This window comes from Theropithecus gelada, chromosome 8 (assembly GCF_003255815.1).
Source record: "Theropithecus gelada isolate Dixy chromosome 8, Tgel_1.0, whole genome shotgun sequence".
In the NCBI taxonomy this organism is placed as follows: domain Eukaryota; kingdom Metazoa; phylum Chordata; class Mammalia; order Primates; family Cercopithecidae; genus Theropithecus; species Theropithecus gelada.
Window position 1 is genome coordinate 40,909,518 of NC_037676.1, and position 25,359 is coordinate 40,934,876.

The 25,359-nt window shown below is 38.0% G+C and overlaps 1 protein-coding gene across 1 annotated transcript in view; it reads right to left on the bottom strand.

Moving 5' to 3' along the window:
• KAT6A (lysine acetyltransferase 6A) overlaps positions 1 to 25,359 on the bottom strand; it is a 121,605-nt gene that overhangs the window by 11,265 nt on the left and 84,981 nt on the right. The window contains exons 9-14 of the mRNA XM_025394318.1: positions 12,820 to 12,935; positions 7,100 to 7,241; positions 5,322 to 5,483; positions 4,163 to 4,256; positions 1,647 to 1,878; positions 681 to 888 (exon numbers count right to left, since the gene is read on the bottom strand). Of these exons, the coding sequence (XP_025250103.1) occupies positions 681 to 888; positions 1,647 to 1,878; positions 4,163 to 4,256; positions 5,322 to 5,483; positions 7,100 to 7,241; positions 12,820 to 12,935 (954 nt within the window). The remainder of the gene's footprint in view (positions 1 to 680; positions 889 to 1,646; positions 1,879 to 4,162; positions 4,257 to 5,321; positions 5,484 to 7,099; positions 7,242 to 12,819; positions 12,936 to 25,359) is intronic.

Here is a 25,359-nt window from a genome sequence, read left to right on the forward strand (position 1 = left end):
AGATGAAGCACTGCCTAAAAAAAAGAGCTATAAAAGTATGCATCACATGAAGAATACTGACAATGACACACGCACTATAGTTCACCAGCAACCCTTTAACGGCTAAAGAGATCTGTGTGTCCATGGGATGTTTTGGTGCTCCATTAGAAAACATACACAAGTTTACAATAGTTACTTAATAGTATCTCCACTTCATTTTGTTGTTGGTTTTTTTGGTAGACATGGGTCCTCACTATATTTCCCTGGTTGTCCTGAACTTCTAGTCTCAAGCAGTCCTCCTGCCTGGGCCTCCTAAAGTGCTGAGATTACAGGCGTGAACCACCACATCCAACCTCCGTTTCATTTTTTAAAACTGTCAGATTTGGATTCAATTCAGATTTCTCAACTACTATCCAGCTTAAAATTGAGCTGCTTCTTGGCACCCTCGTAAGAAGTATTTTTCTCACAAGTAACACATTATAAGAAATTTGATGGTCTCCTCCTAATTGTCAAAGGCTTAAAAATACCTAAGTAAACCAGGCCCAGTCTTCCTGAAATCTCTACCACTGAAATAAAACTCCTGACGTTCTAATGTGAATTTACTTTTTTGTGAAAGATTATCATAATACATTATCATAAATACTCATGAAATCAAAAATGTATCTTCTGTCATCAAAAATAGAGACTATTCGTGCCCTTACACTGATCTCTAATTCTCTTTCCTGGCACTGTGGCTCTTCGTTTTCTCCTTCCTCAGCCTCCTCTTCTTCTTCCTCTGAGACCACAGAGTTGGACACTATGACTGGAGTCCAGCGCAAACATTCTGGATCTACATCTACAGGTCGCAAATTCAGCTGAAGCTTTGCCATGTGATCCTGGATAAGTTTTTCCCGGCGGATAATCACAAATCTGGAACCAGAGAAAAGTTTATAGCAATCAACCATGTACAAGATGTACATAAAAATGAATGTGGAGATGAGACCCCCGGTGAAGCCTGTAGAAGATGATGGGTACTGCAAAGATAGCCTGCCCGGGAAGATGGAATGCAGAAATGTGCCACCACATGAAGACAACCAGGAGTGTGAAGCAGGACAAATGCTTCGCTCTCTACCGTGGCCGCGGGCTGTTTTCACTGCCTACTGTCTCACATGTCCCGCTCCAGAAGTTCTGCTGCTCTTTTGCACTCTCTTTCCTATTCTCCATTTATTTGGCTCAAATGCCTCCTTTCTTTGTGACCTTTTCCTGACCACTTTAGGGAAGGGTGAACTGTTGTTCTTCCTTTCAATCTATATTCACTTTGTGCCATTTATATGAAAATTTATCATGGGCATTTTATTTAACAACTCTGTTTCCAGACTGGTTACTTCTTATATTGTGAAAGAGCTCCCAATACTAGAATATGAAAGATTCAGTAGCTTAGGTTCAAAAATTAGCAGGAATACCAGAAAAACAGTTCAGTTTAAAAAGCATATATAGAGACTATATATAGGCCATATATATATATAGTCAATCAAATAAAATATCCTAGAAAGGAAAATGATATCTCATTATCACCAAGTATATCATTTGTATTAGTTAATGCCCTTTCATCAATAATCTGACTGGCTGATCCAAAAAACTTCAACCTAATTATCTTTCAAAGGTATACAAAAGGATGTGATACTCACTGGTCACTACGGAAGTCCAGCATTCGTAGGTGGTGGAGTGTGGAAGTGATGTCTTGAGGGCAGATTCCAGTCAACTTGCTTAATTTCTTAATGCTGATCTGCTTGTCATTTTGGTGATAAAGGCACTCCAATATTACACTTTTCCAATATGCCATGTAGGAAAGACGACCCAGATCGGATAATGGTTTCTCTGGAGACCCTGCTTGGCCTTCACGCTTTGATAACAAATAACCTAAAGAATCACAAGTAACTCAAATCAGAACTAGGTTAGAGACTCTGGAAAACTGGATTCACCAAAATAACAATCCCCTCTTCTACAACCAAGAATAACTCCAAAGATAAATTCCTTCAAAAAAAAAAAAAAATTGCAAAACTACTTTAAAACAAATTTGCAAAAAGAATACAAAACTTGTATGTATTGAAGACTAAGTATTATTATGTCTACGGTTAGTATTAGTCACCTTGTTAAAATATTCAAAGTGTTAAAAATCAGGACTCTTAACAGTTTTGTTCAACGTTCTGGAGAAAACAAGCCTTGCATGCTTTATTTGGACCACTAGGTGGCAACTGCTGTATCTGAACTGAGAAGTCCAAAGGACAAAAGAATGCCTTCCTTTTCACATAATCCTATTAAAACTGTAGTTCTGTGAGCAAACTGGATGACAATCTTTCACTTCAACCAAAACTCCTCACAATTACCTATCATTCCAACTCTAGGCAAGCAGGACTGCCAACATAAGTGTGGAACTGTGGACTCTGTCCTCTATAGTGCATGACTCTCAAGAACTGAAAAACAAAGGCCTAACTTCTAAGGAAAAGCATTGAAAATGGAGATGGCAGAGAAAGTTATTTTTACTGTTTAAAGAAAACGTAAAACCAGTCTAAGAATGTTATTTTGGAAACATATTACATTAGGAAAAGTAAATACAAACATTACTGTTATTGCATGGACAGTTTTTATATCACAAACACACAACCCCCCCAATCACCAAAAGGAAAATATTTTTCCTAACTTTGCAATTTAATGGTATATATAACATGTCTAATTCAGTCCTATTTCAAAACAATATATTAACATTAAAGGAAGTAATCTGAGTTCCATCCCCTACTGCTCATCTAAAAAGACCAGAAAATGTGTAAAACAACCAGTAGTACATGCTTCCAATAAAATATAAACAGAAGGACAGTCTAAAGCCAAGAGGCTTAATTAACATCTCAAGACTGGAATCAAAATCCTTTGTTTGAACCATTAGTTCTGCATATATTCATTTAAATATCATTTTATAGCAGTATCTGAGGTAAAATAGTCCCTCAAATTACTATTTCACTTTGTTTCACCAACGTGTGAAACAAAATACAGTTCCACAATGATCTCTTCACAACTGTGAGCTGTCACTTTTGAACTCAGATTAAACAATTTTCTCTATCATTCACTTCTTCAGATATTTAAAGATGTGTTGCGTATGTTTAACTGCTAGGTAGAGCCTACCTAAAAAATGCACACATTTTCTCAGATAACTGAATAACAAAACTAGGGCAGGCACAGTACTTCTTTCTTCTTCTTTCTTTTTTTTTTTGAGATGGAGTTTCCCTCATTGCCCAGGCTGGAGTGCTGTGGCATGATCTCAGCTCACTGCAACCTCCGCCTCCCAGGTTCCACCAATTCTTCTGCCTCAGCCTCCTGAGTAGCTGGGATTACATGTGCCTGCCACCACACCCAGCTAATTTTTTATATTTTTAATACAGATGAGGTTTTGCCATGTTGCACAGGCTGGTCTCGAACTCCTGACCTCGTGATCCGCCCACCTTGGCCTCCCAAAGTGTTGGGATTACAGGTGTGAGCCACTGCGCCTGGCTCACAGTACTTCCTTATTATCTCTAATTGAAGTAGTTAAACAATGTTTTTAGTATTATTAGTACTACTGCATAAAACTAAGTTCCACTGTAAATGAACAGTTGGAAATTAAAGGTATATGCTATACATCACACAAAATTTTATTCAATATTAGCTGTTTAAAAATATTTTGTGTCCAACCAAAATAAAAAGGAATGTGTTGCTTTAGGTTTTATTTATTTTCATTTTTATTTTGAGACAGAGTCTTGCTCTGTGGCCCAGGCTGGAGCCTACAATGCAGGGGTAGCACTGCTCACTGCAGCCTCAACCTCCTGGGTGCTCAAGTGATCCTCTCACTTCTGCTTCCTGAGTAGGTGGAACCCTAGGTGCATGCCATCATGCCCACCTAACTTTTTACATTTTTTGTAGATACAGGGTCTTGACATGTTGCCTAAGCTGGTCTTGAACTACTGGGCTCAAGCAATCCTCCCACCCCAGTTTTCCAAAGTGCTGGGATTATAGGCATGAGCCACAATGTCCAGCAGTGGCTTTAGGTTTTAAAGGCTCATACAGCAATATGACAAACGATACCAGCAGCCAACAAAGCACCTACAAATCTTTAAAAATATATATACAGAAGGTCCACTGGAAGAGACCAATGAGAAATTAATATAATCCTTACTGAAATCGATGAGAAACCTGCCATAGCCCTTACGCTGGTATTGAGGAAGAATCATTATACAGGAAACATTGTACTTCTGTTGGCAGTGCTTTTCCTGGTGGAGAAAATACAAGTCAAGTTTTAAAACAGGCTGGTAAAAGTGAGTAATAATGCTAATTAAGAAACAAAGACTAATGGCCAAAACCCACAGCCCTGGTCCTTTGGGAATAGCAATATACATCAAGAAAAAACTACCCAACTGGGAGAAGATAAGATAATGTCAAGTCACTGCCATTACCCACAAAGCAACCATCCCAGGAGAGTAAAACTATAAAACAAAACAATGTCATCCAACACCATCTGCAACTCAAAAACAGTACGCCAATGCCTAAGGATCAGCACTGGAATCTGAGTCCGAAACAATCTGTAAAGCTACAAATGATGAATCAGTGTGCCACTCTAGAAGTGAGAAGACTCATTAATTATGTTAGAGTTTTCTTTCTCTCCTGCTCTGGTGCTACTCAGAGCAGTCCTATTAGTTGTATCTAACTTCAAACAAAATAGTCATTTTTATAATTTTATAAATGAGTCAGTATATTTTAAGTCATATCTAACTAATGAAGTAGCCTAAAGAATTCTTATAAATGCTTATAAAAAGCTAGTACTTCCCCTTGTTTTATACACTTAAGATTTTACTATGGGCTTGCTTAAATAAAAGTATATCTTTTATGCTGTCTGACTAGAAAAGAAACTTTTTCCCTCTAAGGGAATGGAAGATTAAAAAAGGATAAAATATTCTTTAATCAAAATGCCTTACTACTCTTATTTCTATGCCTAAAGTTCAAATTAAGAAAAGAAGATTTAAGCTGAGACAGAACTCAGAGAGCTAATGACTCTTTATTTCACAAGTTCCATGTTATTACCATGGGAAGCGAAACCATTTAAAACTTTCCTCATGAGTACTGCCAGCAGTCTATACTCCTCGGAGAATACAGGTTGTTGAATGTTACTAAGCACCTTCTAGCACCTGGTAAGTTTCCAAATGTTCCTTCTATTCTTTCCAAACAACTAGATGACACCTAGGAGGTGCTGCATCTTGTTGTGTCCCCGAGTGAGAACCAGCAAAGACTGTTTCAGATTTCCATAAGAATTCAAACAAACTTTAAGCTAACATACTTACTTTAGAAAAGTAGCCAACAAGGTGGCAGCCCTTGACATCATTCTGTGTTAGTACATAAAAAAGAAATGGCTCCACATCATAATAGAGGGTTTTGTGGTCAAGAAACAACTTTGCCAAGAGACACAGGTTTTGACAATAAATGGTACTCACATTCCCATCAACCTAGAGAAATAAACGGAACAAAACAGTCAACAGAGTGTCTCTTTAGTTCTAGAATAATATGTATCAGTTAAAAGCAACTCTAGATATCCACAGTCCAGCCTAGGAGAAGGTGTCCATGACCAGAACACTATGGAACCTGGAAGCCATCCTTTGAAATAGCAGTATTATGGTATCTGGTTTTTTGTTTGTTTGTTTGTTTTGAGACAGTCTCACTCTATCGCCCAGGCTGCAGCGCAGTGGCCCGATCTTGGCTCACTGCAAACTCGCCTCCCGGGTTCATGCCATTCTCCTGTCTCAGCCTCCTGAGTAGTGGGACTACAGGCGCCCGCCACCACGCCAATTTTTTTTTTTTTTTTTGTATTTTTAGTAGAAACGAGGTTTCACCGTGTTAGCCAGGATGGTCTCGATCTCCTGACCTCGTGATCCACCTGCCTCGGCCTCCCAAAGTGCTGGGATTACAGGCGTGAGCCACCGCGCCTGGCTGGTATCTACTGTTTTAAGACAACCAAATATATAAAACACCGTACCTTCAACAAAGCAGGAACAGCCAGATAAGGAGGTGATAATCTGGTTTTAAAAGAGCAATTTTTGCTTTAATAAAAAGATGAATTGTGGCAATCCTTTGGATAGCAAGCTTCATTTTCAAAGTATTTAACACAACGAAAGATCTAAATACAATCCTTCTAAAATACATTTATTAGGTAAAATAAGATGTAACTATGTAGTCTAATCTATGCCAGCAGCCTGAAGCAATGCAATCTGACTACACGATCGGGCTTGAACCCAGATAAAACTACTTGAGGGGGTACTAACTATTGCCAAGCAGAAGTACCAAGTGGGTTCCTCAAGTAATTATGTGGTAAATGCAGCTCCAGGTTGGCCAGGCCCAGGAGCACTCTGCTCTTTCACTCCTGGCAGCCTTGTCTGTGTTGATGGAGTTGCCAGAGCTTTCTCTTTTATCAAAATGCCAATGGATGCCCACATTAGCTCCCAAGACACTGTCTGGGATACTAACAGAACTCCTAAACAACCCAGGTAGTTTAATATCCTTTTCAAACAGTATTTTATACCACACCTATCCCAGCTTCTCCCAAGGTAAAGAACTCCTCTACTGATCACTTAAGAGTCTTAGGGAGGACCAAGAAAGTGAGAGACTGAGGGGATCCCGACAATCTGAAATTTTACTGTTAGAGTAAGTAACAGGGCACATAAGCAAGTATTCAATTAATATTTGGCACGAAAACCACAGAACTGAGGATCAAGAGCACTACTGACAGCAATAGAGAATCAGAGAGCAGAGGTCACACATCATCATTATCACGTTAAGATTTACTATTAAACAGAGCTCTGTGAGATATTCCTTTTAAATAAGTGATAGAAATCCTTTCATTTAAATGCCATATTTCATAGATTCTAAGATGTACTTTTATCACATCTTTATGCAAAATCAACTGGCATTTTATAATCAAATGAAGTTTTAAAAATTGTAATTAGAACTTTTTCCTTTTTAGTGATACATAAAATAGTAAGACAATAGTAACTTGCACAATAGATGTAATATAGGTGGCCCTACTTTTGAAATGGATTAGAGGACAATTACTAAGTATCTACCTTACCTCAAAGACAGAAATATTATTCTTTCTGTAAATCTCATTGGCAGGAGGATGGAACCAACCACATTTCTTCATGTGCTGCTGCAGAATAGTTCTACTTTTCATATATTTTAGACAAAATTCACAAAGATACAATTTGGGAAGCCTGTAAGTGATAATTAAACAAAAAAGACAGGGCTTTATATTTTAGAGAATTTCAAACTTGCACAATTATCATCTTTTTGCCTCTCATTACTACCCAGGTAACAGGTTTAAAAAAAAAAAACAAAAAAACTGCATATGCAAAAATATTGGATGGTAAAATGACAAAATATATAATTCAAATAAATTACTGTATCTTGTCTCATATTAAGTACTGAGATGAAAAGAAAAAATTAATTTAGTTGCTATCAATTTGGATAGTTATGCTTAAAATATTACCCTAGAATTAAAGCAAATAATATTTGCTAAGTAGGTTAACACACACAAAAATGTTTGGTTTGTGTGAAGACCACAACTATTTTTTCAAGTTCCCACTTTGAAAGCAGCTTTTAAAATATAATTACAATTTATCTGAAAACATCTAACATTCTATTAAAGTTTTTCCCAAGGTTTATTTACGGAACACGAATCCTGCAGGTACTAAGAATTTCGTGCTCAAATAGCGGCAAGAGGGCACATGCTTTTTCCCACCTTTCCTGGGGGATTCACAATGTGCATTAATTCTTCCCATATAATCTCACATCTTATTTTTATTTTTTAAACTGTCATTCAATTCAGCACACTAAAAGCTTTCAAGGAACTTTTGTACTATAATATTACTAAGCATCTATGGTATACAATATTGTTTTTCAAAATCTCTAATGTTAGCCACACCAATACAACTTGTAATTATATTATTAGTACAACCACTCCAAAATTAAGCACTGAGTGAAACAAATAATGAACTGGCACTATAAATTAAAGTCAAAAAGCGGGAGCTAAGAGCATGGAAAGCAATGTGTCGTTGGCTACTTTGTTTCCACTGCATTCTGCCTCAAGCCCCACTATACAGGAGGAACCACCAGATGAAGAGGTTTTTCCTTCTTCACCACCAGAGCTACAAACCACACAATGAAATGGCTCCTTATAAACTTCATCATCTAATACGAGCACTAAATGTATTAAATAAGCCTTACAGGTGACCTATAACTGCGAGACCACCTTCCTGAATACCTGGATTCTGAGTAATTTCTTTTTGAAGAGGAAGAATGAGTCTCCTTATGTAGATGTAATGGGTGGCACCTCCCTCCCTAACTGTTTTACTTACCTCTTACCTGTGCTAAATTCTCAATGAGCAATCTTAACTTGTCACGGCATGAAGATACAGAAGTAACACTATCTGTGTACAGTTTCACTTTGAGGGCTAAATATTACAACTAAATACTTCCTATAATACGAATCTGAGAAACTTTAAAAATTTTGTGCTTTTTAAAGTATTTTTGTAAAAATGATAGAGTAAAAAACAGTGACAGATCATTTACCAAATCATGGTAAAGATAAATGCCAACTTTAACAGCATCCAATCCAACTGTTAGATCTTAGCACAGAGACATGAAAATAAAGTACCATTTATGTTAATTAGCTAGATTTAGTCATATTTCATAACGTGTATATTTCAAAACATCATGTTGCACATAATATATGCAATTTCATCTGTCAATTAAAAAATAGAAAACATTCAATAAATGCTAATTACTTTTCTGGAAACAGAAGGAAGAGAGGGGAGAGAGGAAGGGAGAGAGGGAACAAGGAAGGAAGGGAGGGAGCAAGGAAGGGAGGGAGGGAGGGAGGGAGGGAGGAAGGAAGGGAGGGAGGGAGGGAGGGAGGGAGGGAGAGAGAGAGGGAAAGAAAGTACAATTTATTTCCTAAGGTCTGTGAGAGAAGGCCAAAAATGTTTAATGCTGTCACAGTAACCAAATTGCTCAAGAAACATCAGGAGAAATAAAAGCTCTGAGAAAATTACTGTCAAGTCTTCTCCAGTAAATGAAGAGTTCATACCACTTCCTTAGAATGGCAAGATGTATGGCATGTATGGCATTTAATTGATGATTAAAAAAAAGAAACAACTTTCGTGAACCTTATTATGTGAAAAATAGTAAACTGAAAACAAGCATTGTGATCTACTTTATTCCAATCCAATTCTCGCTGGAAACATTTTAAAAGCCCCTTACTTTATTAGAACCAAGCCCACTGGGATGACACTGCTAATCTAAAGGGAATCATCTGGAAAAACACTACTGGAAAACCAAAATATTTCTAGTAATATTATAAACAACTGCCGTTCTCTCACTGAAAAAAGATCTATCATAAAGAAAGAACGTGAGACTGCATGAAATGAAATGTATTTATAACGATTAGGAATACTCCTAGCTCTGGAGAATCTTGTTGGGGGCTGCTTTTAGTGATCTTCTTCCTGGCAGGACCTAGGTCTCAGCTATCAAATATGTAGCTGTACGGTGGTTTTGATCAACTGTACGTGAAGTGTCACCTCCACACTGGAAGTTTATTCTAAAGTCTGCCGCAACGCTGACAACCCAGCCCATGGAACCAGGGCTGTGCTGCAGCTGGGTGTGCTTCTCTAACTTCTAGAATGATGCAAATTATTATTCTCAGGAATTTCTACAGTACTTTCTGGCTTCTGAACATGGCACAACATAGTAGCAGTTTGTGCAGTCAACTTGTAGCAAATTTTTAATGTAACAATATAATTTATACCAATTACTTAAATCTAAGATTATGGTACAAGTCAAGTGAGATCAACCTAGATATACATGCTACATGGAGTAGCACAGGCCCAGTGGTTAATGGTTATGGCTACGTAGTAAGAGAGAAGTGAGTTTCAAGTTCTGCCACTTATACACTGTACTGTCTGGGACCAGGTCTGCAAAATGAAGACAGTAATATTCATCTCACGGAATTACACCAGAGATGCTTAGTCCAGTACCAAGCTCAATGGACGGTAATAACAGTTGCTATTACTTAACAATTATTATTTGTATTCTTCTTTCATCAATTTAACTCAATAATTTAATAGCCAAAGGCATTAGGGATCCTATTTGGTTTCTTCTTCAGTAACTAGAATGATGAGAATAATCAAACTGGTTCTAGTGACAATCTCATGATCTAAGCATCAAATACAGCCCAGAGGAGAATCAAAAGGCAGAGGAATCTTCCTAGGCTACTCTATCACCTAGGAATCTGCCTCTTTAGGATCTCAAAGCAAAGAGATTATTATAAGCTAAGCTCTAAGCAGCACAGGAGCAGAGGGCATCCCATGATGACAATTTCTTTTGCCTTAAGCCTATCTATGTCATGCTCTTAATGGCAGAGTAGGTTTCGTGATGAACCTGTCTCTGCCATGTGTGGGCACCACATGGCACTGTGGGAGAAATTCATAGTTAAAACCCTGTTTTACACTCTATAATGTCTGAGACTTAATCACACTGCTCCAAAGGAAACAGTATTATTGCTTCGTTGTTTTGTTTTGATTTTTAAAGACAGGGATACAAGATTACTTAGACAATGCATACACAAATATTTGGATATGAAAGGACATTCCCTAAAGCATAATCTCACTTCCCAAAAGAGGTTGTTCTTGTGATCTTTTCATTTTTGTTTGCTCCTACAGCCCTGTTTTTGTACGTTACAGTGTTTAAAACCTTTAATAAGAAAATAACTTATAAGTAGTTTAGCACAAAATAATAAGCAGTAACAAAATTAAGAATAGAGGTTTATTATTTGGAAAATGTAAGATCTCCAAACATTTTAGTCACCTCAAGTTTCAAGTTCACTTAAATAAATATAATTTTTAAGAAATGTAACCAAGAGAACTATGAATATAAAGATAGCAAAAAGTCATAATTACTCAAGAACCTATTAAAAATTACAGGATATTTTCTAATTGAAAACTCAAAGAACCCTACCCAATGGATGAAAAAATATACAGAAAATGTCTAAAACTGCTTAAGGAAGTTGATGAACTTTACAAGTTCCTACCCTGTTTCTGCTTTCTACTGTTTCCTACTATATTTTTTTTAGTTATTTTTTGATGCCATTATTTATTCTTTTACTGATAGTCTCCTCACACCTCTTTCTAATGAAAATCTCATCAGAACAAAAGTTACATTTTCAATGAATCCTTTAAACATCTATTTTAAAAGACAACAGTTTATTATTCCATTCTCATCATTCTCTTGAATGATTACAGGCGACGTGTCCTTGGCATATTTCTTTTCAGTCATAAAAGATCTTGGCTATTCAGAACTCCTGAGGAATAATATATATTATACATAACATATATATGTATAATATATATACATATATAATACGGAAATGCAAATACAGTATAACCTTATCTTAAAGTCAGATTAACTGTTGTCAGCTCATGATACCATGTGCTGCCTTGAAGACACACCACAGTGTTTGCGGATAACTGATCCTACAGTAAATGGCCCTCAATTGTTGTGTTTCACGAGCTTGTATGTTAGTTTCCTGGAGTTTTGCTTTTTCTTCTGTTTTTGTTTGTTGTCACTTTGAGGTCGCTGTCTGAAATGGCATTCTTACCCCTATTTTTCTACTTCAATTATAGACTAGAGAAGCAAGTTATTATACGGAAAGAAAAAGTTAAAAGATAAATGAGTTTTACTGGGTGGCCCTTTTAACAACTATACTGGCCTATTCCTAGTTTTTTGGAAATAACCCATGTTAAGGCACTCAATATATTGTAAAGTACTAAATAAATTTTGCTAATATTTTGGACAGGCAATGTTACTAAATGGGTGAAAACTTACAGGATGAGAATATTCTGAACATGTATTTAACCCACAAAGCACCATGACGTATTATTTCTTGTAACACCCTGCTAAATGGGAAACTGAGGCACAAGTAGTTTATAGACTAGAGAGCATTAATGTCACTACTGCACTTCAATTAACTAGTATTTAATTTTCTGATCTCATCTTATTTCATCTTTTAATTTTAACCATAAAGAAAAAATATAATAATTGACATTATTGAGCACTTACCATTTTCTAAGTGATTTACATGCTGTAGCTCATTTAATGGTCTTAATATCCCCACAAAGTAAGCACTATTACTATCTCTGCTTTACAGATGAGGAAACTGAGGCACAGAGCAGTTGGGCAGCTTTTAAGGTTACATAACTTGTCAATTTCAGAGCTGAGTCATGAGACCACTTTAGCGCCACCAAGCTGGTGAGTGATCAATGGTTATTAATATATCTGGAAGCCCAAACTATTTATATATAATTTTACACCATTTGTCCAATTTTTTCTGGGAAAACACACCATTTACTAAGTTTGCCAAATTATAAATATTCAGATCAAAGGCTAATCAACTGAAACTTTATATTAATTTATATATGAGTCTCTTCTCTTTTTCAAAATTCTTAGTGATAGGAGTGAAGACAAATTTCTCTCAAAAAAAAAGCCTTCCCCTTTTATTGTGACCATGCATTTGGGTTTCTCATTTTAAACATCAGCGTCTGAGAGGTTACAGAAGATAACATCTAAAGCAAACTGAGATGAAGTGGCTACCAAAGCTGCTGCTATTACGGACATTTAAAAGCCCCCAGTTTCCTCAAATGTCAAGGATAAAGCGGACTCAAACATCTTCAAGATCCCTTCCAGTTCCAGACTTCTATGGATCTCAAAACAGAAGGTCAAGGGTCTCTCAAAACATACCTTGAGTATTCTTGAGGATATGGGGAGGAGTACCAGGTGTGAATTTCATACTTCCCAAACTCAATGACAGAGGGACAGCGGACTTGTGGATCAGGGGGACCAGTCACTCCAACTTTCTGTGCAGTCAAGAAATACATTCAAAAGTTAGCTAAATTAGACACACTGAGATAACAAAGTTCTGAATCTAAATGTTGTCTTCTCAGGACTCCAAAGGAGAAACACGAAAACAAAAACAAAGCTAGAACAAGCTAACATATTTTGAAATAAGTTATATTATTCCTTAAATAGAGCACCCAGATGAAGAATAAAAATGCTAATAAATCTCTTGGAAACAAATGCATTTGGTGTTCCTGCATTTCTACATTTAATAACACTAAAAATATTTTCCTCAACTAAACTCACTCTTAGTGACTTAATATTAAAGAGAAACTGCTGCTACTTGAGATGTAAGATAAAGACAATAATTTACAAGTAAGGGAGAGGGACACTGCATATTTGCTGAAGTCCTACCACACTGCCTCTGCTGACAACAATGGAGATGCCCTACTGAACACATAAGCACACAAAGGATGATTTTCTAGTTTGGGAAAGTAGATATTTAAGAGAAATATAAAAAGAATCAGACAAAACAAATATCAAGAGAGTCTTCATTTTATACTACGCCTAAAATTCCCTTCATTACTAGCTCTGCATAGATTTAACCAAAGAAAAAGATACTGTTATATAGAGACCTTCTTTTTTCTACCTTCTCTTTACAATGAAAACAATCTATACGCCCCTCATCCCTGCAATAATCTGAACTACACTATCCAAACAGAGAATAACTTTTAAAGCCTTTATGACTTCCCTGACTTTCCAGATCAGAAACTCAAACCTAAGTACGTAGCTCAAGAAAACAAAGGCTGTCAAGGGTCTTAACACGTTAACTCAAGGGCAACAGTGACTTGCTCTGCACCCAGTCTAGCAACAGATGCATATACACACTCATGTCCATGTGTGTGCATGCAGATTTATCATGGATGCTCTATAAATACTAATTGACAAGCAAAAGACAAAGAGTTTAGCCTAACCAAATACAAGTATTAATAACTCTTCCCCAAAAGGACAACTGAAATTATCCTTCAATTTTATACTTTAAAGACCACTAAGAGATTAGTAAAAATTCCTTGTTGGAGCATGTAGACACACACACACATATTTTATAACAAAACTAAAAAGAGCAGAGATTTTTATTCATTGGTTTTACACAAATTCATTTCTGAAAAAGAAGTCTCTTCACCACTTCACCATAACTCATTAGAGAACTCTCTGGTCTTTCTAACCGTTCTCTTTTATAAAAGGCCAAGGGACTTAACTCAGGTTTCATACTGGAATGTAGCCAAGTGAAACCTCAAGCTCTTCCTTAGACACCTCAAAACAAAAGACAAACATCTGTTTGTGGGATGAATTGTGTTATAACACCAACAAGTACTGGGGCTCCTCCAAATACAAAAACAAAAACAATAAAGAATACATAACACAGGGTTAAAGTAAGATTTCTTTCATTTCTCAAAACCCAAACAGAACTTTGTAAAAAGATTTTTTAACGGCTGTTCTTGAAACTACATTTTAGAATCAACTACTCTAACTCATAAAGTAGTATCTTTTCATCTATCTTCACAACTCAAAGTAGTAACAACAGTATAGGAAACTTTCAAAATAACCAAATACCAGAAACCAGATCTAACTTCCTGAGGCAAGGATCAGATAGAAAGCCCGAAAGTCAAAGTCAGGCACCTGCTGCAACACTGCCTGTTGTTTGACCGTGTTCCCATCAGCTGCCAGCTGCTCTTCTAGGCGGATGCCCGACGTGAAAGTGGATATCCAGTTCCAGTACAGCTGTTTGCACATCACCACAACTATGCACATCTGTCCAGAATGGGACCTGTGGGAGGTTCCCCTCTGCCCACATCCGCCCTTAACCTTTGCACCGCGAAACGCTCCCACACATGCGCTCATGTGCAAGCCCGCCTCCACTCCCAGCTCCCCTGAGCAAGCCTCCACAGCAAGGGTGTTTCCTCTTACGAAGGTTTAAAAATTAGCAAGGCTCTCTACACAGGGAGGAAGAAATGGCTACCTAGAAACCACTCATTCCAGTCCTAACCAAAATCAAACTGTCATATCTGAACTATAAGGTTATCTTTGCTAGGTCATTTTATTTTAACATTTCAGCCAAAGTACGTTTTCGTTAAACATGTCACTTTCCAAAGCAGCAGGTGTCTAATATAACCAAGGGCACAAAATATATTTAAATGTTTAACTCAAGTTCTGCCACTTCATGTCCTCCTCATTTAAATACGCCAAATTATTTAAAAGAAGACATACGTTCCAGGCCAGAACTGACCTTTTAATCTAAGATAACTAACAGGGAGTGGCAAGGGGGCAGATTAAATGCACTAGTAATTGGGCTAAACTAAAAGAAAACTTTATGCCTACTGCTAGATAATAAAGCTTTTATTACCACCGGTTTATATGAAAAGATTATTACTCTTCTACAAAAAAATTAACCTTCCATTAAATGACTCATCTAATTCCAATTTCTAACATTAAAAGGCCATTCTTGTAGTATCCCCAACTCTGGATTTAGTAGGGACACCAAAATTGTGTAAATAATTTAACAAGTTTTGTAAACACAGAGCTGCTGCCTTCCCCCATCTGTCCACTGGAGCACTCTCATTTGCCCTTACCTCTCCATTCCCCATGGGGGTGCAATGTTTTGAGGAGAGAGGGGGGTAACTCTTTATTATCAGTGTGAGGCTGGGAAATGTGGGGAGAAGAGATGTCTTTTTGGCATTTGAACATTTTCACACAGAAACACTACAGTAAGTAATTCCATTCATTAGGGATTAAGTTACATGATGAAAGAGGTATGAAAGAACGAATTCACATGCTCCACAACAGAGAGAGTATGAATTTAAGAACTAGAGCAAACCAGCATTTGTGGAGCACCTACTGTGCTAGACTCTGACCTGAGCCTTATGTCATTACCTCCTTTGGTCCCCACAATCCATCCTTCAAAGTAGAAAACAATACACCCACTCTGAAGATGAAAAAATAAGCCTCAGAGAGGTTAAGAGGCAAAAGCACCGGGGCAGGAACGGCAAGTGAAGCATAAAGACAGAAAAGAATGACATGGGTTGAGATGTGACGGAAGTAGAGATAGCCCTCAACTAATTCCTCCCTAAATTCCCAAAGTTTGTAAGTTTTTAAAACCTGGAACTTGGTTTTCCAAAGAAATGAAGCTACAAGTCCACAAACTCTTAACCCAAAACCCTTGGACTAGAGTAGAATGTGTTTTGGAAATCTGATTTTTTCTAATTTTATATAAGTATTAGTACATACATGTGTATAGTATATGCATGTGTATAGCCCTAGTAGGATTTGGGGCAGCACTCCATAATCAGACACACTAAAATTTCTTTAGCAAAGCATATGAATATTCACATTAACTGGCATAAGTAAGGAATATAAATAGTCTCAAGTCAGGTGAGATCATGTTTTGCCAGTAACTCAGTTCAGGTCAAGTGGGACCTTATTGCAAAATGAGTTGGAAAAAAATTTCTTTCCGTTCTCCAAAGAAGATATACAGATGGTCAATAAGCTCATGAAAAGATGCTCAACATCAATAATAATTAGGAAAACGTAAATCAAACCACAATCAGATACTACTTCACACCCATTAGGATGGTTATTATTTTTAAATGTAGAACACCAGAAAATAACAGATGTTGGTGAAGATGTAGAAACATCAGAACCCTTGTCCCATTGCTGGTGGGAATATAAAATGGCACAGCTGCTGTGGAAAACAGTATGATGGCTCCTCAAAAAAGCGAACAGAATTACCACCTAATCTAGCAATTCCACTGCTGAGTATAGACCCCAAAGAACTGAAAGCAGTTCTTTGTATATGGGTATCTATTTGCACACCCATGTTCATAGCAGCACTATTTACAATAATCAAAAGGTCGAAACAACCCAAGTATCCACTGACGGATGAATGGATAAACCAAATGTGGTACATACATAGAAGAGAATATTCTCCAGCCTTAAAGAGGAAGGCAATGGTCGGGCACCGGTGGCTCACTCCTGTAATCCCAGCACTTTGGGAGGCCGAGGTCACGAGGTCAAGAGATTGAGACCATCCTGGCCAACGTGGTGAAACCCCGACTCTACTAAAAATACAACAATTAGCTGGGTGTGGTGGCACGTGCCTATAGTCCCAGCTACTCGGAAGGCTGACACAGAAGAATCGCTTGAACCCGGGAGGCAGAGGTTGCAATGAGCCAAGACTGCACCACTGCACTCCAGCCTGGGCAACAGTGCAAGACTCGGTTTTATAAAAAGAAAAAAAGAAAAAAGGAAGGCAATTCTGCCACAGACTAAAATACAGATGAACCTTGGTGACATTATGCTAAGTGAAATAGCCAGACACAAAAGGACAAATATTGTATAATTCTACTTATGGTACCTAGAGTAGACAAATTAATAAAGGCAGAAGATAGAATGATGTTTACCAGGGGCGGGGGAGATTGGGAGTTGTTTAATGGGTACAGAGTTCCAGTTTTGCAAGATGAAAAAGTTCTGGAAATAGATGATGGTGATGATTGCATAACAAGGTGAATGTCTTTAATGCCACCAAATTGCACACTTAAAAATGGTCTGGGGCCAGGCGCGGTGGCTCACGCCTGTAATCCCAGCACTTTGGGAGGCCGAGGTGGGCGGATCACGAGGTCAGGAGATCGAGACCATCCTGTGAATGGTGAAACCCCATCTCTATCAAAAATACAAAAAATTAGCCGGGCGTGGTGGCGAGCGCCTGTAGTCCCAGCTACTCGGGAGGCTGAGGTGGGAGAATAGCATGAATGCGGGAGGTGGAGCTTGCAGTGAGCCGAGATCGCACCACTGCACTCCAGCCTGGACAACAGAGCAAGACTCCGTCTCAAAAAAAAAAAAAAAAAAGGTCTGGTTAGGCCAGGTGCAGTGGCTCACGCCTGCAATCCCAGTACTTTGGAAGGCAAAGGTGGGCGGATCACGATGTCAGGAGATTGAGACCATCCTGGCTAACACGGTGAAACCCCATCTCTACTAAAAATACAAAAAATCAGCCGGGCATGGTGGCAGGCACCTGTAATCCCAGCTACTCGGGAGGCTGAGGTAGGAGAATGGCGCGAATCCGGGAGGCGGAGCTTGCAGTGAGCTGAGATGGCACCACTGCACTCCAGCCTGGGTGACAAGAGTAAGAATCTGTCTCAAAAAAAAAAAAAGAAAAGAAAAGTCTGGTTAAAATAACTTTTATGTTGCCACAATGATTTTTTTTCAAGTTTTCAGGACTCCTTAGATTTCAGGATTCTGGATATTGTGACCTGTATAAACATTGATACCTAGCTAAGCCACAAATGCTCAAGACACTATATACTACTTCTTATCTTTCCCTTTTCCTAAGCCTTTTTGCTCTACACTCAGACTTCTCTTTATCCATCTCCTTTGCTAGTTCTTTTACTATAAAATATTGACAAAAATCTAGAATTCTGTCCTCGGCCATCTTATCTTTTCCATCCGGAGGACCCATAATCCAGTGCTTCCATCAGTTTTCCACTCTCCTCATGCCCTCCTTTCTCTCTACACAGCTTAGATTCTAAGGTTTTTCCCTGTAATTCCACCCTTTGCAGAGACCTTTAACTCTCTTGCTTCTCTTCTAATTTAACAACAAAATCCTAACCCCTATTAAATTCAACTCTTCACGTAATCCAAGTTATTACCTCAATGTGAACATGGGTGGAGAAAAACAGAGAATCATGCTACCCAGTCTCACATTATACTCCTACCCACAAACCTCAAGCAGGTCCTGATGCTTCCTACTCCACTCTCCTGTTCTGAAAGACAACTGCATCCTTTCTCCTCTGCTCAAGCCTCCAACTCTGCTTATTCCACCACCTTCACTTTCAGCCAATGCTTTTGCTTCCCACTGCACTAAACTGGACAAAATCAAAAGAAAACTTCCGCAATTTTTCCCACCCACATCGGTCTGCCTCCACCTTTGTGCCACACATCCTGCCTTTCACCAATATCGTGGATAGAGATTGAGCTCCTGAGCCTACAGCTTCCCATGAGATAACATCTTCCTGCTCCCTAGCCAAAGAACATCACCCAACAGTCCCCCTCCCATCTTCTGCATCATCAGCTTTCCCTCTACCAGGGCATTCCATCAGCATACAAAGAGCTGTTATTCCTTCCATATTAAAAAAAAAAAAAAAAAAAAAAAAAAAAAAGGGCGGGGGAGGCATGGTGGCTCACCCTGTAATCCTAGCACTTTGGGAGGCCAAGGTGGGCGGATCACAAGGTCAAGAGATTGAGACCATCCTGGCCAACATGGTGAAACCCCATCCCTACTAAAAATACAAAATACAAAAATTAGTTGGCAGTGGTGGCGTGCACCTGTAGTACCAGCTACTCAGGAGGCTGAGGCAGGCCCTTGAACCCAGGAGGCAGAGGTTGCAGTGAGCTGAGATGGTGCCACTGCACTCCAGCCTGGTGACAGAGCAAGACTGAATCTCAAAAAAAAAAAAGGGTATCTTCTTTAGCCCTCACAGCTCTGTCCAACTCTCCCTTTCTCTGCTCCTAATTACTGTAAAAAAATCTCAAAAGCTGTGGCCACATATTACTACTATAACCAATTTCTCCTTCCATTCTTTCTTGAACCCACTCCAATTATCTCTTCACCCTCCCCTGTCCCCATCATGGAAACAGTTTCTCAAGATTACTTCCTTGTTGCTAAGCTGGACAGTCAATTTTCAGTTCTCATCTTACTTGGTCTATTTGCAGAATTTAAAAACTGATCCTTCCTTCTTACAACACATTCTTCACTTAGCTTCTAAGGAACTACACCTTCATGGTTTTTTTCCTACTTTACTGGCCATTCCTTCTCAGTTTCTCCAATCTCTAAAAGTTGGAATAACCTAGACTCAAAGTTCTTCTCTTCTCCCTTGGTGATCTCATCTAGTCTCATTTTTCAAAAAACAACCTACTTGCTGGTGAGTCCTGAATCGAAATTTTCAGCCCAGACCTGTTCTTTGAACTCCAGAGACACATATCCCACTATCTACTTGATATCCCCTCTTGAACTGTCTTATAAGCATGTCAAGTTTAACGCATCCAAAATCAAACTCCTAAATTTCTTCCCCAAATGTGCTCTTCCTATTCCCCCATCTCAGCAGATGCAACTCCATCTTCCAACTGTGTTCTGGCATCGTCTCGGATTCCCTGCTTTCACAATGCATCAACATATCCCAATGGGTCTACCTTCAAAACATAATCAGGAATTCCAATTCCACTACTACCACCATGATCCAAAACACCACGTCTCTTACTTCAATAATTTTAAGAGTCTCCCGAAGTTCTCCCTGCTTCTATACTGCCCTCCGCCCCCCACCCCGACCCCCACCCCGCCTCAATCTACACAGGAGCCAGAGTAATCCTGTTAAAACCAAAGTCACTCTTCTGCTCAAAACCCTCCCAGGGTTCCTATCTCATTCAGAGTAAAAGTAAAAGTCCTTACAACAGCCAAGAAGACCCTACAAAAGCCAGCCTTCCGTTACCTTTCTGTCCTTGCCATCTGCTATTTTGAGCCTTACCTGGTTCTAATCACTTTGGCTTCCTTGTGCTTCTTTGATCATGCACAAATTGTGACTCGGGGTCTTTGCATTTCCTGTTCCTATGCCTGGAATGCTATTCCCCCATTACCTACATGTTTCATCTCCTCACCTCCTTCAGGTTTTTGCTAAATGTCAGAGAGACAGTCCCCAACCAACCAATTTAACATTGCACACATTAATCCTCTCCCTCTGAATTCTCCCTCTTCCTCCCCTGCTTTTTCTCCATAACACTACCACATGGCATACCATTTATTTTACCCCATTCCAACTCAAACTAAACTGTTAGCTCCCAAGAGTAAGGAATTTTTTTTTTTAATGTTTTGTTCACTGCTAAATCTCTAGTGCTTGGAACATGGTAACCAGTAATCAGTTATATTTATTATTAGATAAATATTATCCAAGACAAAAACTTTATCAACAATCACCTGTGTGCTGGTAACATGGCAAATCTCTTACCCAAGGTCTCCTGTATATACATGTACCCAGCCATCTACCAAAGTTCTCCACTTTAGATTTCACACAGTCCCACACCTATGTAAGTATGGTCTCTTCTTCCATCTAAATATGCTCCTCTTCCTATATTCCTACATGTAATATCATCATCTACTCCAAATAGAACACTAGAAGACCTACTTGGTTCTGCCCTCTCCTTCAATCCTAACTCCCAATCCAACAGTAGTCTTTTCCATTCTATCTTAAGTCTTTCTCAAAATGATTATCTATCTCTGTCTCCTATCTATCTCTTCTACCTTCATTTAGGCCCTAGTCACTTTTCATTTTGACTACTGTAATCATCTGACTGGTCCCTTGCTCAGGTGTTCTCCAATCCATTGCTCACAGTATCACCAGAGTTGAGTTTCTAAAATGCAAATATGTCATCCACTTTTTAGAAATTCTTTAGCAGTTCCCCAAGAGCTATTTAGCTACTATTTAACTACTTTAAAGAACTACTTTACCTACAAGATTAAGTAAAAACTCTTAATATGAAACACAACATCTTCATGATCTAGTACCTTTCCAATCTCATCTCTTGTTTGAACTCCAACCAACTACAAACAGCTCCAAGAATATAAGATTTCTCACACCCAAACTTTCTACTAGAAATGCCTTCTCACTCTTCTTCAATAGTAAACTCTTACTCATCCCTTCAACACCCTACACAAATGTCACCTCCTCTACGAAGACTTAAAATTGTAGTTAACCACAATAACTAAAAATAGAACAATAACATCCCTAGATGTCTTCCTGTTCATTCTCACTGCAACTTATGCATATCTCCATAGTAATACTATATCATAAATTAAGCAGTTAAGAATTAAGGCCATGGTGTCACAATACCAGGGTTCAAATATTGACTCTGAAACTTAACAATTTATAACTCTAGGTAAAATAATCCTTCTAATGTTTCCGTTTCTTCATTTGTAAAATAAGGCCAAGTAATTAATAACAAAGTTGCATTAAATGAAACAAATATATAATGCTGAATATAGTATTTGGCATATAGTAAGAGGGTTATCTATTACTAACCACATGGCTTTAATTACTCATTTATTCAATAGTCCCCCTTATCCACCCACTGGGAATACACTGTTCCAAAACCCACAGTGAATGCCTGAAAATTGCAGACAGTATTAAATGTTACACAAGTTGAGTATACCTAATCTGAAAATCTGAAACCTGAAATGCTGCAAAATCTGAAACGTTTTGAGCACTAATGACACTCAAACGAAATGCTCATTAGAACATTGCAGATTTTGAATTCAGGATGCTCAACTGCTAAGCATATGATGCAAATACTCCAAAATTTGGGGAAAAAAATTCAAAATCCAAAACACTTCTGGTGCCAAGCATTTTGGATAAGGGATATTCAACCTGTATATACTATGTTTTTTCTTATACATCCATACCTATGATAATGTTTAATTTATAGATTAGGCACAGAAAGAGATTAACAACAATAACTAAAAATAGGACAATTACAACAATGTACTGTAATAAAAGTTACGCGAATTGTGATCTGTCTCAAAATATCCTACTGCACAGTATGCACCCTTCTGATGATGAGGAGGAGGAGGAGGAGATAATGATGATAATAAAATTCAGACCTTGGCTAACCAAGGGTAACTGAAACCATGGAAAGCAAAACCACAGATAAAAGGGGGATTAGGAGATAGGGTGATTATTGGCCAATCAGATCAACAAATATTTGAGGACTTACTACATGAGATAGGGTGATTATTGGCCCATCACATCAACAAATATTTGAGGACTTACTACATGCAAGTCACACTGTGGAGATGATATAGAAAACATAGTATATGCCCATAAAGGTGTTGTAAGACAGGCAGTCCTTGTTTTTGATGGCACTGTGTTAATGGAAACAGGTACACATCAGAATTGTGTCCTTGCTTCTGAGGTAACAGATTTGACTTTAGTTCTGATATGCATGGGTTTTGTGTGTGTGTTGTAATGAAACTTTATTTACGAACACTGACATTTTTCACATAATTTTCACATGTCCCTAAATATTATTCTTTTTATTTTTGTCCAACTATTTAAAAATATTAAAACCATCCTTAACTTGCAGGTCATATAAAACAGGCTGTGGATGGGACTGGGCCACAGGCCATATTTTGCCAACCCTAACACAAGTGAAGCAGTTTCTAAGCTGTATCTATGCCCTCAAAAATGACTTTCTGCATTACCTTTATGAGTCTTTTTATTATTCAAAACATCCTCTTATCTAGCCAAGATGAACTTTCCCAGCTGGCTTAAAACCACTTTCTTTATTACAGTAAGTCAGAGAACCTGGAAGTCATCTTTGATCATCTCCTGTTCCTTCAATCTACCTTAGTTCGATAAGCATGGGTTTCAGTTAACATCGCACCATGCAAAGTGAGGAATGGCTGGAGTTTAGTTTGAGATAAAACAGGGTGGAACATCTGTTGGGCTATGGTAAGTAATACATTGAATTACTAGTATTAAGCTGCATTTTGGAGGGTTTTGAAAGCTAGTAACAAGATGTTAGTTTCAGCATGACAGGATTTTAAGGTGCCCCCACGACATCTTTTTGCTGTTGTTTAAGTGATTTCTCTTTGATATTGCTGAAAGTACGCATGGGAAGTGGGGGGATATTTAGTGTGTTAAAGTACCCATTAAACTAAGTCACATATTAAAGGCTGCATAGATGTATTCTTAGTTCACTGGATAATTTAGTACAACTTTACTTATTAAGATAGTAGTTAAGAGCCTGGGAACTAGAAAAAGCTAGCACAGTTCAAATCCTATCTCACTGAGTCAACTTAGTTGGGCAAGTCACTATTAGATTTGTTGAAAAGATTAAACGAGTTGATATTTGCATAGAACTTAGAGCACTATGCCATTCACGCAGTGAGTGCCAGATAAATGTGAGTTTCTGCTTGCTATCTCAGTGGCAGGTTCTTGGAATACACAGATAATATATCTTTGCCCTCCAGCTAGAATTATTTATAGGAGTCTCCCCTTATCCCCAGCTTTGCTTTCCACGGTACTAGTTATCTGTCGTCAGCCTCAGTGCAAATTTTATCATCTGATACCGTCAGAAGAGTGAGTACAGTACAATAGTACACTAAGAGATTTAGAGACCACATTCACATAACTTTTATTACAGTATACTGTTAAAATTGTTTTATTAATATTTTATTATGCCTAATTTATAAATTAAACTTTAGCATAGGTATGTATGTATAGGAAAAAACACAATACACTACATACAGGGTTCAGTACAGTCCCCGGTTTCAGGCATCTACTGGGGATCTTGGAGTGTATCACTGGTGGATAAGCAGGGAATTCTGTATAGTAGTCATTTCTTCCTCAAAGCTGAAGTTAATGTTGTTTACTCCATCTGATAGGCCCTAGTTCTCTCCATCTACCTAAATCCTCATCATTCCTGAGGCCTGCTGCTTCTGTGATCATCTCAGATTGCACCAATTCTCACACATTTTAGTATACTGTGAACATATGAGACAAGTCTGAATTATTTAATACAGCAATGCACTATGTTTCTTTGGTACTCTAAGCTACTGTCTGCTGTGTATCTTCCTAAGCACCTTTACCTACCTGCATTTAGCACATGCCTAATGATTTTGCTACTCCCATAACATCCTGCATACAGAATAATGCAGGATTTTACGGTGATTAAGGGTACAGAATTGGAAGTCACACGGGCCTAAGTTTTCATTTCGGCTGCACTATTACTAGCATAAAAACTTACAGGAAGTCACTGAACTAAAAGTGCTGGTTTCCTCATATGTAAAATGGCATAACACCTCTACATCGTGGGGTTAATAAAGTTGTTGAACCTAGCTTACTATATTTTTAATAATGATTTAATTCTTCAAGCAAAGAAGAAATTTTAATAACCCACACGGATTTCAAAAATGCTCTGAAACTTCCCAGACCCACACAAAAACCAAAGGAATCCTTCAAAATCAGAAAGCATTAAAATTCGTATGAAAATACAATGTGCTCTTTGATATTTTATGCAAAAATCATTCTATATATTTCAAGAAGGCTGTCATGCTCCACTGGAATGAACTGAATACAAATGCTTCTTTCTACTGATAGAGCCTTTTAAGAAAAGTAATTTCTCCAAGCTCATAAGATCATAGTTGAAATAAAATTCTAGAACAAAAACCTATACTACTAAATTTTTATGCTTCCACTTTTGTATCCAGAGGTGGTTCTTTTTCATGGAAGTGTATGTTGTATAGATAATGATGGAACACAGTACCAGGCAAACTACATCCGTACTTACCCTACTGCCTGCAATAGTTTTTTAAAAAAATCAAAACCAATGAGTGGCTGACTC